The sequence below is a fragment of the Haliotis cracherodii genome, unplaced genomic scaffold (assembly GCF_022045235.1).
Source record: "Haliotis cracherodii isolate W230 unplaced genomic scaffold, xgHalCrac1.p SCAF_2, whole genome shotgun sequence".
Classification (NCBI taxonomy): Eukaryota; Metazoa; Mollusca; class Gastropoda; order Lepetellida; family Haliotidae; genus Haliotis; species Haliotis cracherodii.
In genome coordinates this window covers 23,598,651-23,619,563 of record NW_027266275.1, presented here as the reverse complement: position 1 = coordinate 23,619,563, position 20,913 = coordinate 23,598,651, and the positions used below count along the sequence as shown (strand labels likewise).

Genomic DNA, 20,913 nt, shown 5'->3' with positions numbered 1-20,913 from the left:
GTTTACTGTGAGATCTCTGTTACTGTGTGATCTCTGGTTTACTGTGTGATCTCTGGTTTACTGTGTGATCTCTGGTTTACTGTGAGATCACTGTTACTGTGTGATCTCTGGTTTACTGTGTGATCTCGGGTTCACTGTGAGATCTCTGTTACTGTGTGATCTCTGGGTTTCTGTGTGATCTGTGGTTTACTGTGAGATCTCTGTTACTGTGTGATCTCTGGTTTACTGTGTGATCTCTGGTTTACTGTGTGATCTCTGGTTTACTGTGAGATCACTGTTACTGTGTGATCTCTGGTTTACTGTGTGATCTCGGGTTCACTGTGAGATCTCTGTTACTGTGTGATCTCTGTTACTGTGTGATCTCTGGGTTTCTGTGTGATCTGTGGTTTACTGTGAGATCTCTGTTACTGTGTGATCTCTGGTTTACTGTGTGATCTCTGGGTTACTGTGTGATCTCTGGTTTACTGTGTGATCTCTGGTTTACTGTGTGATCTCTGTTACTGTGTGATCTCTGGTTTACTTTGTGATCTCTGGTTTACTTTGTGATCTCTGGTTTACTGTGTGATCTCTGGTTTACTGTTTGATCTCTGGTTTACTCTGTGATCTCTGTTACTGTGTGATCTCTGGTTTACTGTATAATCTCTGGTTTACTGTGCGATCTCTAGTTTACTGTGTGATGTCTGGTTTAGTGTGTGATCTTTGTTGCTGTTTGTTCTTTGGTTTACTGTGTGATCTCTACTGTGTGATCTCTGGGTTACTGTGTGATCTCTGGTTTACTGTGTGATCTCTGTTACAGTGTGATCTCTGGTTTACTGTGTGATCTCTGTTACAGTGTGATCTCTGGTTTACTGTGTGATCTCTGGTTTACTGTGTGATCTCTGGTTTACTGTGTGATCTCTGGTTTACTGTGTGATCTCTTTTACAGTGTGATCTCTGGGTTACTCTGTGATCTCTGTAACTGTTTGATCTCTGGTTTACTGTGTGATCTCTGGTTTACTGTGTGATCTCTGGTTTACTGTGAGATCACTGTTACTGTGTGATCTCTGGTTTACTGTGTGATCTCTGGTTTACTGTGTGATGTCTTGGTTATTTTGTGATCTCTGGTTTACTGTTTGATCTCTGGTTTACTCTGTGATCTCTGTTACTGTGTGATCTCTGGTTTACTGTATGATCTCTGGTTTACTGTGCGATCTCTAGTTTACTGTGTGATGTCTGGTTTAGTGTGTGATATCTGTTGCTGTTTGTTCTTTGGTTTACTGTGTGATCTCTACTGTGTGATCTCTGGGTTACTGTGTGATCTCTGGTTTACTGTGTGATCTCTGTTACAGTGTGATCTCTGGTTTACTGTGTGATCTCTGTTACAGTGTGATCTCTGGTTTACTGTGTGATCTCTGGTTTACTGTGTGATCTCTGGTTTACTGTGTGATCTCTGGTTTACTGTGTGATCTCTGTTACAGTGTGATCTCTGGTTTACTGTGTGATCTCTGGTTTACTGTGTGATGTCTTGGTTATTTTGTGATCTCTGGTTTACTGTGTGATCTCTGGTTTACTATGTGATCTCTGTTACTGTGTGATCTCTGGTTTTCTGTGTGATCTCTGGTTTACTGTGAGATCTCTGTTACTGTGTGATCTCTGGGTTACTGTGTGATCTCTGGTTTACTGTGTGATGTCTTGGTTATTTTGTGATCTCTCGTTTACTGTGTGATCTCTGGGTTACTGTGTGATCTCTGGTTTACTGTGTAATCTCTGGTTTACTTTGTGATCTCTGGTTTACTGTGTGATCTCTGGTTTACTGTGTGATCTCTGGGTTACTGTGTGATCTCTGGGTATCTATGTGATATCTGGTTTACTGTGTGATCTCTGGGTATCTATGTGATTTCTGGTTTACTTTGTGATCTCTTGTTTACTGTGTGATCTCTGGGTTACTGTGTGATCTCTGGTTTACTGTGTGATCTCTGGTTTACTGTGTGATCTCTGGTTTACTGTGTGATCTCTGGTTTACTGTGTGATCTCTGGTTTACTGTGTGATCTCTGGTTTACTGTGTGATCTCTGGGTTACTGTGTGATCTCTGGTTTACTTTGTGATCTCTGGTTTACTGTGTGATCTCTGGTTTACTGTGTGATCTCTGGTTTACTGTGTGATCTCTTGGTTACTGTGTGATCTCTGGTTTACTGTGTGATCTCTGGTTTACTGTGTGATCTCTGGTTTATTGTGTGATCTCTGGCTTACTGTTTGATCTCTGGTTTACTGTGTGATCTCTGGTTTACTGTGTGATCTCTGGTTTACTGTGTGATCTCTGGTTAACTGTGTGATCTCTGGTTTACTGTGTGATCTCTGGTTTACTGTGTGATCTCTGGTTATAGTCTTTGACCAGATCCTGCAGCACATTATCATCCTGGGCAAAGAAGCAGTTGTAAATATTTTCTTCACATCTTTGACAACTGAGTCTGTGCTCTTGTTTGTCATGGGTACCACCCGTATAGATGTCTTGAAAAAAGTTTACTTCTGTTAAAATGTATTTGCTACCTACACTTTAAACGTTGTACCCCAAAGGCCTCTGAAGGGAATAGGCATCTTGGGATGTGGTCCGATGTCACATTTGTCCACCTTCTTGACAATGTTACATATTCACGTTAAAAAATGATTTAAAATTTCCAAAAATTGTAAGAGATGTTAGTTGTCTGTATTAGTTGTATGATAATAATAATGAACGAATTGGGGACACATTTTCCAACCTGTAGTGAAGTATGACCGCCAACGATCCTGAAGGACGATAGGGTTAAGATGGGACATTTCAAAGTTGACGTTGTTGGATCAGCATTGCTACTACCGCTACGAATTGTCAAACATCCATTCACTCGACGAGGCATACTACATATTATTCTCCCCATGGCGATGTGAGGGAGTCTGTCCCTACCTCCTTGCAGCGCCTGGCCAAGTTCAACCAACGTGGTCGCCGTCCTATGATGCTGACGCACACGTCTCCCTATCATGTCCCAGATGTGTTCAGTGTGGGAAAGGTCATGGCTCATTGCTGGAAATGGCATTCTCTGGATGTTGAGCTGCTGGAGGTTCGTGTTGGCGATTCGTGCGCGGTGAGCACAAGCGTTGTCGTCCTGAAAGACGAAACGTCGACTTAAACGCCTTGCAAACAAAAGGTGTCAGAATGTTGCCCTGATAGTACTGTCCAGTGATCTTTCCTTGCACAATGCGGAGTGGGGTTTGGTCAGTCAAAATGATGCCATCCCACACCCTTATCGATTCTTGTAATTGATTTATTTATGGCCCTATTCAGTTGTATGTGACCATCACGCCGAAAGCGCGTGGCAGATCATGGCAACACGCTCTAAATAAATCAGGTTAAAATCTAAATATATACAATATATATAAGTTAAGAAGACTATGGTTAATTACAATCTTATAATTGTGGGTGTTCTATAACTAGTTTTCGGTAGTATATGATGATACAGTGTGTCATAAGGTTGTCCGCAAATGTTCTTTTTGACATTTGATGTTTGTTTAACTTGAATTGTGTTTCTTGTCTTGCAAATCTACAAATATATGTACTTGCATATAGTTATTTGATAAACACCGCTGTGAGTGAATGAGTGAGAATGGTTTCACGTCGCTTTTAACAATAATCCAGTTATATCACGGGGAACACCAGAAATGGGCTTCACACATTGTACCCATGTGGGGAATCGAACTGGGTCTTCGGCGTGACGATCGAACGCTTTAACCACTAGGCTACCCCACTGCCCCCATCGCTGTGGCGTTACCACAGTTGATATGTGTACTTGTGTTAACTACACATATGGAGAGACATAATTAGTGTGGCCACATAGTTAAGCTTGATAACACTATGAAATGCATTACTATGATTATCTATAACATATATTAAATCAGCTATCATTATAATATGTTATGTATATCTTAAGTATAGTTTTGTCAAAATTTTGTATGTGTGTGTGTGTGTGTGTGTGTGTGTGTGTGTGTGTGTGTGTGTGTGTGTGTGTGTGTGTTTGTGTCTGTGTGTTTGTGTTTGTGTCCGACTCATTGTCTGTGTAAAAAGGTAGTAGAGATAACTACATAACTCACATCAGAACGCACAATTGTTGACCATACAGTTTAAATTTTAAATGGATAGAGAATTGCTACATAAATATGTATATTCCTGCCTAAGCCTATACTATAATTGGATATCTAGTCTCTCCTGGCGGGAAAGTTAAACTATATTTTACAAGCACTTTAGTCATTAAAATTTATTCCCGAAGACAGTTTGATCGAAAGTCATTATAAGAAACGAGTTGTTTTAAAAAAATATTTACGACGCATTTCATTTCTGTCGTCCAAGGAATGGTGTTACGGGTTAATGACGCTCTCGAAAGTCGTACATGTGACTTAAGGTAGAGACATGTATCTAATTCATCTGTATTTTGTAAGGGAAACATAACCATGTACATGTACAAATTTTGTTTGCATAATGTGCATGCAACTTAATGAACATAATTGTGATCCCGAAATCGGACGAGCACATATTCGGCTTCAATTCCAAATCTAATGACCGAAAAAAATAATTCTTTGGACGTTATAAACAATGCAAACTGGCTAATAAAACCGACAATTATTTGTCAATATATGATCTCCTTTTTTATCAGTTTTAAGATTGATGGAGGAATGAGGGGTGATACTATGAACAAAATGAAAATATGAACAGTGACTATCTGTATACTGTGAATCTTGCTTATCTATTACACTACAAGAAAATATACAAGCTAAACGAGAAAAAAATATTTTGTATTTTGTAACATGTTTATCTACTACAAGATGTTTAAAAAATCTAATCATAAGAGCCAAAATAGCGGTGAGAATTACAGGAATGGATCACTAAATGTCAGTTAAAACGTTTTAATGTACGGCATTACGGGAAATATCGCTTTCTCGCTCTATCGCTTTCTCGCTCTATCGCTTTCTCGCTTTATCGCTTTATCGCTTTATCGCTCTATCGCTTCTTCTAATGACTAACCATAGTCATATGAAGGAATCGGGTGTTCTTTAACTTCTTTTGAATAGTATGTACTGTAAATCTTGAAATTAATTAAGTTAATTATAAATGCATTTTTTTTAGCGTAGACACAATTACCATATTCGACGGAATAAGCGCTCATGGCTCTCTCAAAATTAGAATATTATTTTGGTGAAAAAAAGTTGAGTTGAAAGAAAAATTTCGTGTTTTATGCTGACAGCCTGAAATGTTTGTGTACGACAGATATATTTTTCCCGAATTTAATTGCCCATAATTAAGTGTGCATATAACCCACGAGTGCGTATTATACGCGAATAAATAAGTCTTGTGTACATTAATCAATCGGAAGGGGTGCTAATTGGGATTGTTCACTAACCAATATATTAGCAAATAACGCCGTGTGCGTTTATTAGAGAGCGGCGCTTATTACGTCGAATACGGTAGTTATACTTTGCATTTATGTCTCAGAAATGACTGTTGATAAGACGGCCTCACTGAACACTTTGAATAGCGGAAATACCAACTTGAATATAAAACCAATCAACTATCTATTTCCACATTACGGTTACTGAGAACAATATGTCATCCAAAAACTAGAAATTACATAATGGATATCCGGTAGTATTACCATTGCTTGGGTGAGAACTTCCACTTTGATGACATCTACTCCGCAAACAGAATAAACATTGATATCAGCGTTGTTTTTAGGAAAACACTATTGCTTTTTAGGAAGCACCCACTACTCAGCGCTATTGAGCGGTGTTATTTGCTATTTGTTTTGATAACTTGGCCCGGGGGAGGGGGAACCAATACCTAAATAGAGCCATTAATCAATCAAATTCTGTTTTTACGCAGAAATACCTGGATCGTTATAAAAACACATATGTCTGTACTGTCAAATCATATTTAGGTACATCAGCACCCCCCCCCCCCTCCCCGCACGCACACACACACGCACGCACGCACACACACACACACACACACACACACACACACACACACACACACACACACACACACACACACACACACACACACACACACACACACACACACACACACACACACACACACACACACACACACACACACACACACGTTTATCAATTCGTTAACGTTGATTGACGTATATACTTTTACAGAAACACAACGCATGCGACCCATGCCAAGAGGGAATATTACTATACCGCGAGAAAGCGATATAGCGAGAAAGCGATAAAGCGAGAAAGCGATAGAGCGATAAAGCGATAAAGCGAGACAGCGACAGAGCGAGAAAGCGATAAAGCGAGAAAGCGATGTCCCCTCTCGGCCACCATACCTAACAGAGTTGAAAGGCTATTTCTCGGGAAATCCCGATTTCTTCCCCATGGCTCGTGAGGTCGCGTCAGTATCTGTACCCTTTCCCAGACCAGGCCTCAGCGCTACGTTGATCGAGAATATATATAGTCATAAGCATATATAGAGCATACATACAGCATATATAGAGCATATATACAGACACTTTGTTCTCGCTGAAGCTGGCGAGCTATTTTAACGGCGAGGTTATTCTTCTTCACGAAATTCCCCCATTCTGCCTTGAATTCACGATTGTTTGTTGACCTGCATCTGTCAAACAAAACATGGAGTGGATATACTGCTCAACGGGGTTTTACCGTGTAAAAACACGTCACGAGAGGACGACAATAAACCTGCAGTAAATCACTACGACGGCGGGTGGCGACATCGACAGTCGACATGTTGGGTTTCGTCCTCGGTGTTAGTATTGTAGCCAGCGTAATCGGGGGCGAATTGCTTAACAATGTCCAGAAACCTGAGTTTCCCAAAGGTGACGTCCGAGCGTGTTACGGAGATAACAAGAAACTTGAGCGTTTTGAAGTTCTGCCTGGTCAAGGCTGGGACAACCTGCGGAACGTGGACGCCGGTCTCGTAGTCGTCTACAACTACTCCAGGTGTCGGACAACTGAAGACGGCCGTTACCTCATCCCCGATACAGTCAACACCATCCCTCTGAAGGCAAGTAAGCTGAACGTTTATGCTGAACTCATCTCTCATTGGTCTAACTACACCAGTACCACGGCCCACGGTGTTAACATCGATGCGGGACTTAAGTTTGGCTCAGTTAAAATCAGTGGTACATTTTCTTCCGGTTATGAGAGTGTGAAATCCAAACAGATAGGTGATAAGTCTTACACAACCCGAGTCCAACTGAGGTACGTTCGCTACTCAGCCAAGCTACAACCCGACGCCGCTCTCCACCCCACGTTCAAGTCTCGTTTGCTGAGTATCGCGGGAAGTCTGCAACTGAACAAGACAGACCAAGCACGCTATGATAGTGAACTTCTTGTGCGGGACTTTGGGACACACGTCGTCACCAGTGTAGATGCCGGTGCTGCCTTGGTGCAAGAAGACCAGGTGTCTTCGGAATTTGTGAACAGTAGGAAATTCACAAAGAGTCAAATAACGGCTGGAGCGAGTGCCTCGTTCATTGGGATCTTCAGTATTGATGTCTCTCATCATTCTTCTACGTCTAATGAAGTGAAGACAGCATATGAGAAGAGCAGATCTTCGTCTCAGATAGATACCTTGGGGGGTCCTATGTTCAAGGCATCCAACTTCACAGCCAACGACTGGACCAACGAGGTGGACCATGAACTGGTGGCCGTGGACAGGTCCGGTGACCCCCTCTTCTTTCTCATCAACTCCGCCTCTCTCCCCGAGCTTCCCAACTCCGTCCTCTATCAACTTCAGAACCTTGTTGAGGAGACTATTCTCCATTACTACGAGTTTAACACGTACAGAGGTTGTACAGAGCTGGACTCGCCAAACTTCAGCCCTGCGGCCAACCTGGATGACGGAACGTGCAAAAGTCCCTACACTAACCTGACATTTGGTGGAGTTTACCAAACCTGCAGTATGTCTCCAGGCTCAAACAACGGAGACCTCTGTTCTGGCCTCGACCAAGTCAACCCTAAGACAGGAGGGCATACCTGCCCGGATGGGTATGAATCAGTAGAGCTGCACACTGGACGCTTGTCCGACTCAAAGTCGGTCCACTCTTGTCCCACCTGCTGGGTGTTCTTCAAGTGTTGCCACGACAACTACTACCACAGCGAAGCTACCTACATTATGCATTGGTGTGCAGCTACGGGTCCGGTGTCTCAGGACTCCGGCTACCTGTTCGGAGGCCTGTACACGTCAGAGCTGAACAACCCTCTCACCCAAGGAAAGACTTGCCCTGTCAACTTCTACACCCGCACCTTAGGGAAGGACCTCCACATCTGCATCAGTGATGACTACGAGCTGGGTATGAAGTATTCAATGCCATTCGGAGGTTTCATCAGCTGTACAACTGCTATGAACCCTAAACCTAAGTCAAAGGGTGACATGAACTCGACCTTGCCCTCACTTCACTCATTCTTCCAAGGATCCAAAACCTGGCCTAAGCATTGTCCCAAGGGCTACAGTCAGCATCTGGCCTACGTCGATCAGGGCTGTGAGATCAACTACTGCCTTCTGGCGGGATCTCTCTCAAAAGTTGGACTTCCAAAGATCCGGCGGCCGCCATTCCAGACTGCTCCTCTGTTGCTCCCAAGTACTGAGAACCTCGTGGTGTTTGACCCCGTGACCCTGACATGGCGTAAGAATCAAGAGGCAATGCAATTCATCAAAGCACATGGTGGTGAAACTACGTCGTCGTCTTCCGGAAGTGGTATGTCTGCTGGGGCAGCAGCTGGGATCGCTGTTGTTGCTATTCTCGGATGTGTCGCCATCTCCACCATCATCATCGTCCTTATCAAGCGACGTCGAAAGTCATCAGCGGGATACCGCCATCATGCAATTGATGACGTCTCCTAAAAGAAACCATGGTGCAACCGGAAGTGACGCAGTGAATGTAAACGTTGAGTCATGAAAGCCCATGAATATACTTTCTTCATATTCTTCATAAGTGTCATTCAATATAGCAGATGTGTTTTTTATACCAAGCTTTGACAGAAAATTTGCAACAGACAACTGTGATTGTGTTGGAACAACAAGAGACTAGATTCACTGGTTGTTTAAAGTGATTCTAGTTAATTTTGTAAATGTGTGGCTGTAAATGTATAGAAATATGTTCCTGTCAGAATTAAGGCAATAGTGGCAATAACTGTAAAAATTCAGAATGTTTTAATTGTTTCCTGTGGTTATTTTTCAATATACAACTCATTACACCAGTGTGTAACAGGGGAACCCTTGCTCAGCGGTTCGTTTAAGGTCAGAATTCGATTCCTGGACGGGGTACAAATGTTTCAGTACAGGCGTACCGAACAAAATAAAACTTAATTAAACTCAGACCACAACAGGCGATATAAAAGGTATGTCGAATTTAGAAAAATGTATTAGAGTGATTTAATTCATTTAATTCTCGGGCCCAGTCGCCTTAGGCGCCGCGATTCGCTGTGCGTCCCTTGGGCACGACAGAAACCTATGACTATGGGTTCGAACCCCGGTTCGCCCCGATTCTGTTTCTAGGTTTGTCAGCATTATGCCCGTGCTCGTGGGTTTCACCGAAGTGGTAGACGTCTGAGACCTGCATCACCTCGGTCTCCAATGTTCCTCCCACATTAAGCTGACACGCCGTGATATAACTGGAATACTGTTAAAAGCGGCGTTAAACACAACTCACTCACTCACTCACTCACTCACTATGAGCTCCAGATGATTCAAAGGTGGAGTTCACCGTACAAATACTGTGAAAACGCCTATTCCAGTGCTCAAATAGGGCGACAGTTTATCCCTTCTACTCAGCTTACTTAAGGGGACCATATAAAATATATGACTATGTTGTATAATTGGCGCATAATATATCATACTTGTACATATTTTGGTCCCCACCCTCTTTTTAAAACCAAATGAAGTATGTTGAGGATTAGGATATTTTGGACCCCATGCTCCGTTTAAAAATGCTGGATCCGCCCTTCTGAAGGGTCTGTCTGTGTTACTTCCTGGACGAAAGGCCCGGGGTATTTCTGACGTTAACAGATATCCGACTGTACCAAGCACAGTAGCTCGGTATCAAACAGCCTACACGAACTGACACACAACAGTAAACATGACACGTGTCTGTGTTCAATATCCATAGAAGTATGTCATGTTACTAAACTAAACATGACACGTGTATGTGTTCAATATCCATAGTAGTATGTCATGTTACTAAACTAAACATGGCACGTGTATGTGTTCAGTATCCTTAGAAGAATGTCATGTTGCTAAACTAAACATGACGCGTGTTTGTATTCAGTATCCTTAGAAGAATGTCACGTTACTAAAACTAAACATGACACGTGTTTGTATTCAGTATCCTTCGAAGAATGTCATGCTGCTAAACTAAACATGACAAGTGTCTGTTTTCAATATCCATAGTAGTATGTCATGTTACTAAACTAAACATGGCACGTGTATGTGTTCAGTTTCCATAGCAGTATTGCATGTTACTAAAACTAAACATGACACGTGTATGTGTTCAATATCCATAGTAGTATGTGATGTTACTAAACTAAACATGACACGTGTCTGTGTTCAATATCCATAGTAGTATGTCATGTTACTAAAACTAAACATGACACGTGTCTGTGTTCAATATCCATAGTAGTATGTCATGTTACTAAAACTAAACATGACACGTGTCTGTGTTCAATATCCATAGAAGTATGGCATGTTACTAAACTAAACATGACACGTGTATGTGTTCAATATCCATAGTAGTATGTCATGTTACTAAACTAAACATGGCACGTGTCTGTGTTCAGTTTCCATAGCAGTATGTCATGTTACTAAAACTAAACATGACACGTGTATGTGTTCAATATCCATAGAAGTATGGCATGATACTAAACTAAACATGACACGTGTCTGTGTTCAATATCCATAGCAGTATGTCATTTTACTAAACTAAACATGACACGTGTCTGTGTTCCGCATCCATAGAAGTATGTCATGTTACTAAACTAAACATGACACGTGTATGTGTTTAATATCCATAGTAGTATGTCATGTTATTAAACTAAAGATGACACGTGTCTGTGTTCCGCATCCATAGAAGTATGTCATGTTACTAAACTAAACATGACACTTGTAAAGGCTTCTGCACAGCGATACTTCCTATGCTGCAGAAAGAGGCCACTGAATGGTTAAAGCACAGAGACTTAGTTGATAGCATGTCATCCCAATTACGTGGATAGATGCTCATGATATCAATCACTGGATTGTCTCGGTCCGACTTGATTATTTACAGATCGCCGTCATATGATGGAGAGCGGCGTTAAACAAATAATAAACAAACAAATTTAACAATCTTCCTCGCCTTCCGGCGATCTTATTCAGAACATCTGTATTTACTTATATACAGCAACCTTACTGCGGACGTGGTTAATTATTCCGGTTCTTTATTAATCCGAACGATTTCACTAGGTACTATACGTGTGGATTGATTAGGTTTCATACAAAAACAACTTATGATAGTGACGAATTGTTGTCTTAGGAATTGTACATGAGTAGTAAAGATGTTTTGCTTGTTTGTTTGTTGTTTAACGCCGCACTCAACAATATTCCAGCTATATGACGGCTGTCTGTAAATAATCGAATCTGGACATGATAATCCAGTGATTGACATCATGAGCATAGATCCTCGCAATTGGGATACGATGACATGCATCAACCAAGTCAGCGAGCCTGACCACACGATCCCGTTAGTCACCTCTTACGACAAGCATAGTCGCCTTTTACGGCACGCATTGGTTACTGAAGACCCATTCTAACCCTTCACGAGGAAAACGCCAACTAACTACATCTGAAGCTTACTCGTATATACGTTGCAATCAATGTCAACAGTCAGGCAGTATGTATATGGTGAGGCTCCTCATCAGCTCATTGACTTTTCGGAGAATGTGAAGACTCTCCAACACTGGAACCTTCTGCATTACCCAGAGACTGTATTCCTGGTAGCAAACCCGGGTAGTCTCAGAATGTCAGACAGCAGATTGGGAAGTATCAAACCGAATGGCACCGAGAACAATTTTGTTAATGGGGAGTCGGACAACTTAAATTGGTACTTGGGATGCAATTGTGACATTTTGAAAGCGAAATTATTATTAATATTATGTACAGATTAAAATAACAAATGCAGCAAAGAGGGTTTGGGTGATCCTGGCACAGTCAGGCTGGTTAAGCTCATCATCAGCTCAGGGCCCTTGCCCCCTCTACATGTAGCCCAGACAGGGAATGGGACTTCTCCCGGGAAGCGCTGCCTAGTCGAACCCACCCAGAACTTTTCGGAGTATGTGAAGACTCCCCAACACTACAGTCTTCTGCGTTACCCAGATTGTCAGAAGGGCTGTATTGCTGGTACCAAACCCGGGTACTCCCCCGATGTCACTCAACAGATTGGGAGGTACCAAAATGAGTGAGTTAAGATTTAACGTCACATCGGCAGGATTTCAGCCATATCGTGACGAGACCAAACCTAAGGCACCGAGAAAAATGGAGAGTCGGACAACTTGGTACTTGGGATGCAAGCGTGACATTTCTAAAGCGACGTCTGCATATTTGCCATTTTTTCCCAAATCTTGTCAATCACATTAGTGTCAAAAAGGACAGAAAATTCAATAACATAAATCAAAACATTGAAATCACCAACCAGGAAGTGGGTCAACTGAGTGATAAGATAAAGAGCTAACTACATAAGGTACACGAATACCTTACGCCAGTCAGTTTTACTTCAAAATTTCTAAACGTCACATTCCTGTTGTGCTGACAAGATAGTGTTGGGCTAACAAACGATTACAGAAGCACTTGACTGAAGGGTTTTTGAGGAAAATGACATACGGTAATACATATATTCATAGCAGGATTATTTCGTCGGATAACACGAGAGGGCATTGTAATGTCGAAGCAAACAATTCTACGTTGTGATGTTACGTTGTGACAACGTTGTGATGTTACGTTTGTGATGTTACGTTGTGATGTTACGTTTGTGATTACGTTGTGATGTTACGTTGTGACATCGTTGTGATGTTATCAAAGGGAAGCTACTCTAACCCCAGTCTCTGAGACGTCACGTTTTGTCTGTCTATAGCGAAATATTCACATAGCGACTAAATGAAAGAACAATATCGGACATATTTCGGCCAAATCCAATAGATTGGGCAAAATGTCTCAAGCAGCTGAGGTCTACACTCAACAAGCACGGACATGGAAACTGATCCCGCTTGGCTAGTGTCCTCTAAAGTGCTTCGAAATTCATACTCAAAGTTGCAAAATGCCTCAGCTTTCAGTAAGACACTGATTTTCGGTATCTTAGACTATTGTTTTGATAATGATTACAATTATTGCTTTATTTTTTATGGGTTTGAAAATCACATGGGGGCATGGGGAGGAGGAATCGTTGGAAAGACGAAAGCAAAATTTTAAGAAAGACTATATCTTTGTCTCACTCATGCATAATGGGTTACACATGTGCGCTTTATTGCAACAGTTGGTAGGTGCGCTACAACAAATCTTTGCGCCGTGTTGATCCTCTTGATCCAAGTTATTTTGTCCCAGTAGTTTCTCTAGAATCCCGATTTGAATCCCAGATTATCGACGCAATCAAGAAAGCCCCAAAACCATGCCAAAAACCTCACCACCCAAGAGAGACATACCATGGCTGAACTCCGTAAGGATAACACCGTCACCATAACAGAAGCTGACAAAGGCAAAGCAGCTATCACCAACACCCCATATTTCCTACAGCTACTCAATAACACCCTCTTGACACGACCACCTATTTCACCATCAGAAAGATCCACTACTAAATGAGAACACCAACATAAAAAGACCATAAAAGACATCCACTGGAACAGAGAGATAAAAGACACCATCTTCAATCAGTTGAACCCCATCAAATCCCAAGCCCCTTATGCAAGAGCAACAGTAGAGATCCACAAGAACCCACCTAAAGCCAGAATACTAGTCTGTTCCAGGGGATCTGTCTTCTAAAACACCACCCGGTACCTCTCCCGACTTCTAGCTCAATTAGGCAAAGATGGAAAATCCTGCATCAGCGACTCCCCTCTTTCGTCAACCAGCTGAAAGAAGCTCACAGTCACCATGATCGGATGTGAGGTTACCGACCTCTTCACCATCATCCCTCTACAAGAAGCACTTGACAAGCTACAAGCTAGAATCGAAGACACCAAACTCACTATAGACAGCATCATCAACCTAGCCACCAGCTGCTTTGACACATCATATTTTACTTTCAGCGACAAGATATGCTAACAAATACAAACAAACCCCTCTCCACTCATCACTGAAATCTGCATGACATCCTTAGGAGAATCAGCCTCTCAACAGCACCATTCCATTCCCTATTATGGTACTGGAAAGTAGACGACACATTCCTCACCAAAGCCTACCAGAACGACCCCTCAGAGCTCCTGAAACATCTCCACCCCTAGCACCAGAGAATCCAGTTCACCATGCAAACCGAAACCAATCAGCACCTTCCATTCCTAGACGTGTCCTTTCAAACCACAGATGGTGGACTAAGAAAATCAGTGTACCGCAAGCTAACACACACAGACCAGTACATCCACTACAACTCCTGCCATCATCCCCAGATACAACAAGCCACCATCACCACCCTCGCCTGACGTACCAAATCCATTTGCCACCCTGATGCCATCAGCATTGAACTGGACCATCTGAAGGAAACCTTCACTTTCCTCAACAGTTACCCTGCCCACCTAATCTCCAATACCATCCGAACCTCAAGAACCACGAAATTGACCCATCGCCCATCAGAATCACCCTACCCTACCAAGGCCCTGTCACTCATCAGATTTCCCGCCTCATCAAGAACAAAGCCAACATAGATACTACCTTCCTTTTCTGGCGGCAAGTCCATCAAGATCCATCGACAAGACAATGGCAGAGGTCCCACGTACGTCCGAGGGTGTAAAAACCAGATCCTCTGCAACTGTGGCCACCAGTACATTGGAGAAACCCTTTGACCCCTCAACACCAGACTCAAAAAATATCAGACAAACAAACATCCGCCCCAAGAATTAAGACCATATCATGTGGGAAGCCACCAATGTCCAGTCTACCAACAACACATTTGTCACCACTCTCCCCTTTCCGTAACCTGCAAGAAGCTATTCGGCCTGTCCCGGAATAACACGAGTTGGTCACGAATGCCAACGACAACTGGCGATAAAGAAAACTTCAAGGAGACACCAGCCAGCCATGAACCGTGACCAGGGAACCTATCTGCCCAGTGCTTGGGATTTATTGCTTTGGTCTTTGTCGGTGCTAATTATCTGGCTTCCATTTCCATTCTTTTACCTATCAGTGCTAATTACCCCCTGGCCTGGCGTTTGCCCATTGTCCACTGCCAATTACCAATCAGTGTAAATTATGTCCGGGTTCAGTTGCCCTTCATAATCAACTATCAGCGCTAATTTCTGTAAAGTGTTGGCTTCCATTGGCTATTGCTAATCACCTATCAGCGCCAATTATCTGTTGGCTTCCATTGTTAAGTTTCCAGCTTTTGTTATCTTATTACATTTGTTGTTCTTACATTGTCCTATACTGAACAAAAAAATAAATGTCGGACTTTATCTTAATAAAAAATTATATTACAATGTCATGATGATGTAAAATCTGATATAATATTCCACAACATGGCAGTTTCAAGTTCCCTGATGTTCTAAGGCTGGTTCTGACGTCGTCTAACCCCTCTGTCCAAAGAGTCCTAGGACTTTTGTCCGGCCAAGACATAACATCCACGTGGTTAGTCTGCAAGAAGTCCCGTGTGATGCGTGCGATGTGACTACACGTGGCATTGCCATGCTGAAACGTCATGTTGGCGTTGGCGTTGAGGTAAGGGACAACATGCTGAGCAAGAATCTCGTCCCTGTAGCGCATCGCATTCAGATTTCTACGAACAGGAACAAGAGCTGTGCGATGATCGTTTGCAATTCCAACCCAAACCATTTACAGATCCAGCTCCTCCAAACGCTCTCTCTCATCAACACAAGCACCAGCATAACGGTCATTTCTCCTTCTGTACACGCGATGTCGACCGTCACCTCTGGAGAGAGAAAAACAGTATTCGTCACCACAGAGCACTCCCTGTCATTCACGTCGAGTCGCGGAACTGTGCACTAGCCGATTCTCGACGTTGACGTCGATGGCGTTGGGTAAGAACTTGCCCAACGTATGGCCTCCTGGCTCTCAAACTATATTGTCGCAGCCGATTGCGAACAGTTTGAGCACTGATTCTGTTGTTATGAGTTCCGTGAATGATCTTTGCAGTAACAGTTACTGGGGGAAAACGATTGCGTAAATGCGATGTCAGAATGTAGCGGTCTTCAGCTGGTGTTGTAGCACGTGGACGTCCACTTCTCGGACGATCAGTGGTTACTCCAGTTGCATTTTAACGCTCCTCAGACGTTGTACTGACCTCACGGACGCACCAACTTGTAATGCAACGTCCGCAGTACGCTTCCCTGTGTGTAACATTCCGATGGCTCTGTCACGAACATTATTAGGGATTCTTGGTATTTGTTTTAAAGGTAATCGTGGAAAAAAGAATGTGTTTACTGGTGCTTTCCCGGGCGTTTTAACAATTGCTGTCAATGACAACCAGTCACCCCAACATTCACACATACAACATGTTGCAATTTGGGAGACGATCGAGAGCGTCTTGCGTGTTTTTAGGATTGTGGGTGTAACGTTTGATAATGCTCATTTAACTTCGCGGTTTTGACACCCGAACACACTTATCTTATCTATCAACAAAGTTATAGCAGCCAAAAAGTAGAAATATAATTCAGTTAGGTCATTTTAAAAATCGGACGTTTCTTTTTTGGTTCAGTATATTTGCTATTAGCCTCATAGCATTCATTCATCTGAAGAAGGTGTAACTATGTACTCCGAAACGTTGTGCTCTCATAATAAAGAAGTTGACATCCATAAATTCTCTTCCTTGCGTGTATCACTTCTAAATAATGCCTTTCAAAGATGTGATACCAATGCGAAGTTCTACGATATCACCTGCAATACAGGTTTAGTGAGATATATCAATCTTACATCATTCAGAAAACAGATACAAAACAAGAATTGCTAGCCAACATATTGACCAGATTATATATATAGAAAACAAACCACACGCACATTCATACAAGTGAAATGGTATGGTGTGTATATACTTATAGTAGGTTAATAATGAACGTATTTCTACCTATTTTTATGTAATCAATTAGAGTTTAATTTACAAAGCACTTAGCAACTAAAATGTATAATAATAGCCTTTGAGTTGGACATTTTTATATCTTGAGCGCCGTCCTCATGCATTGTGGTGCAACTAGTTAGTAACATGCATTTTTTAAATGGAAACTATCAACTGAGAAGCTGAACCTGGGCTATTGTTAAGACACCAAAGACAATGACATAAAATAGATCCACCCAAATCGACTTACTACCCCTTAAACCTAAAATGAACAAACCCTGTGACACATAACTGTATATATATAAACAAGTCGTCGTCTGTCAGATCTCTAAAACCTTAAATAAGATTAAACTGATAAGTGATTCATCCCTGTTACACTATATCACGGCGTCCTGTAAACAATCGAGTCTGGGCCAGACAAACCAGTGATTGATAGTATGAACAACGTCCCTTGCCGTTGGGGTACAATGACACAATCAACCAAAACAACCCGAGCCAGACCAACACTTACGACACGCATAGTTATCTCAAAGGGATCTACTGTGATACGCGGAGAAATAAAGAACACAGAGTAATTCATAATTAATATAAGTGTTTCGGCATCTACATTACAAACATGCATAGTTGGAAAGACAACAGAAATTAGTTCTAGGTGTATGAAATGGTTGTCCCTACATCCAGATAGTTGCCGTGTGAACAAGATGTCAAGTAGCTGGATTCTGTTTAGCGGGGAGACCGTTTCTGGTGTTCCCCGCCGTGATATTGCTGGAATATTGCTAAAAGCGGCGTAAAACAATACTCATACACACTGTTTAGCGTGGGGAAGGTTAGTCTGTCATACTGACCCTGAAAAATATATATATCCAATACAGCCCCTGCAAGTCTATAATGTTTGTCAAGTCTAGATTACTGCATTATGAGAAAATGAAGAAAGTGTCTGGGCTCCATTTTAATATATTTCATAACTACAGTTAAAAATATATTCATTTCAGAGACTGGATCTTAATCTAGGGCGAGGTCTATGCAGCTGAAATGATATTTCCTTCGTTTGAAGTATGAATAAGAAGGAAACTTTGGAGATTTAACGAGCGCTTTCCGACTGATGCGTATTTCGCACACCGTGTTTTCTCCTTACGGCGCAGCTGATATCAAGGGATTGTGTGCTCCGCTAGGTGGCGTTGTTTAGGGTATATAAAGGGTAGGTGAATTTGAATTCTTCTCTCTCGCTTCACGTGCTAGTACGACCAGTTGTACTTGTTGCCATGGATACAGACGCTAAGCTCGACGCCATTTTGAAACAGCTTGATGCACATAAAGAGCAATTTGAATCGTCACTAAATTAAAGAATTGATGCTTTGAGGGAAGAGTTCGTTCAAACTTCTTTGAACTTAAAGAATTTAAAAGTTGAAAAGGACGATATGTGATCCAGTGAGGGAAACACGATTCAGTATAATTTCAATGAAGAGACGGTTGATGGTTTAAACAGAATTCTGGTAGCCACACATACGTTCAGTGACATCGGAGTTGGACAGGCTTCATCGACGACACAAGTAAATCAATATAGCTGACGAAGGCTGGAAAACTGTACGCAGTTATGTGTCTAACAATTTAGCCGAGTACTCAGAAGATAAGCGCATTGCAAGTGCAGAAAATAAGACTGTTCGCAAGTTACGTCAAAAGCGTGCACGCACGTCAGGCCCCCTACATGACTAGTAGGTCAACCCGCCGATCTGCGACGATTACGAGACCCGTGCACTTTGGATTTCTACTGCTATTTCAATCTATCACAGGGCAGCGTTTTCGCGCCACAGAGCAAAGGTCAGGAGCGTGTTTTGCATGTGGCGAATTTACATATTTCACAGCATCCCAAGGAATCTCACAAGTGGTATCGGGGCCTCAAATCAAGCCGGCCAGTAGGTCATGTCCAGATTTGTCAGTTGAGTATGGTAACATTATTGATGGTACATGTTATGCGAACATCCTCACTGATGACTACTTTGAATACGAACAAGGTAGATCGGAAATAGTAGAATAGTAGAAGTTCGTCTCAAAAGTATCTAACAATATTGGACGCAGATAGGTGCAACCGACTTCGTATTGGATGTGATTGCAAAGGGCAACAATAGTCCATATATATATATATATATATATATATATATATATATATATATATATATATATATATATATATATATATATATATATATATATATATATATACACCTGCTGTGTTCATAAGAAACAATCAACCAGCTTCCAAACACAGTATTTCTGTTCCACGGGTCATTGATGAAGAAGCAGTTGATAAGTCAGCGTGTTGATCCTCCTACTGCCGTGAGCCCCATCAACTGTAGCTATCCAGTCTTCGGGCAAGAAACGTTTAATCCTTGATCTGTCTAGATTAAACAAGTATGTTTACAAAAGCAGTGGACCCGTGAAGATCCGGGGTAGAATAGGTCTTCAGCAACCCATGCTGGCCGTAAAAGTGACTATGCTTGTCGTAAAAGGCGACTAACGGGATCGGGTGGTCAAGCTTCCTGACTTGGTTGATGCATGTCATCGATCCCAATTGCGTGGATCGGTGCTCATGATGTCAATAACTGGATTGTCTGGTCCAGACTCGATTATTTACAGACCGCCGTCATACAGCTGGAATATTGCTGAGTGCGGCGCTAAACAGCAATCAAACAAAAGCAGTGTGAAATACGAAGACTGGAAAACAGCTTTATGCTATATCAACAAAGTTGATTGGCTTATGTAATTTGATATTCATTCTGCACATCACCATATAGATATTTACCTACCTTATAGGGACTTTCTTGGGTTTGCTTAGCCATACTATGCAGGCATCTTCCGCTTTTACAAATTCTTGATTTTGCCACATGGTTTAAAGTCTGCTCCGCATGTATTTACCAAAGCAACTTGGCAGTTGGTCAAGAGGAGGCGGTCTGGAGGAGTTGTGGGGCGTCACATGCAGTGGATTCCCTTTTATGAGAATCACCCCAGCCGGTTAATAGACCATAATGAGCGGGGTGTGGCCAAAACTAGTTTTCAAAATATCAATGCTCGGTGGGAACCTCATGTCTATACGTTTGCTTCCTGTAACAACACCAAACCTATGACCTTCAATTCGCGTGTCAGCAATCCTGGATGTCAGGCAGTAGATTGTTCTACTGTAGATTGGAACGTGACAATGGGTTGGATTGTATCCCTGTATGTTTGTTACCTAGAACTATCAAACATTTGTCAGAGTGTCATGCTGTGGGGACTTTGGTTGTTCCAGAGTGGCATTCAGCTTGTTTTGGGCAATTACTTTGTGAGAAATGTGTGTTGGTTCATCATGTCAAAGATGGTATATATTTGCCAAGATCCAATTTCATTTTATGCTGCCAGTAGGAACAGCATCTTTTGGGTGAGAATGAATTGCATTTTAATATGCTTGTTCTTTTGATAGATTTCCGTTGATGAGTCGAACTGTTTTCTAGATTTGTTTTAGAATGTGTATACGGAACGGTCGGATAGTCTAGTGGTCAAAGTGTTCGCTCGTAACGCCGAAGACCCGGGTTCTATTCCCGACATGGGTACAACGTGTGAAGCCCATTTCCGGTGTCCCCCGCCGTGATATTGCTGGAATAT

The 20,913-nt window shown here is 42.1% G+C and overlaps 1 protein-coding gene across 1 annotated transcript; it reads left to right on the top strand.

Annotated features, from left to right (window-relative positions):
• The first annotated feature begins 6,745 nt into the window (after window positions 1–6,745).
• LOC139468827 (macrophage-expressed gene 1 protein-like) lies at window positions 6,746–9,160 on the top strand. Its single transcript, XM_071250964.1, has one exon. It carries the CDS (start codon window positions 6,762–6,764, stop codon window positions 8,880–8,882), a length of 2,121 nt encoding a protein of 706 aa, XP_071107065.1. The 5' UTR covers window positions 6,746–6,761; the 3' UTR covers window positions 8,883–9,160.
• The last annotated feature ends 11,753 nt before the right edge of the window (window positions 9,161–20,913 follow it).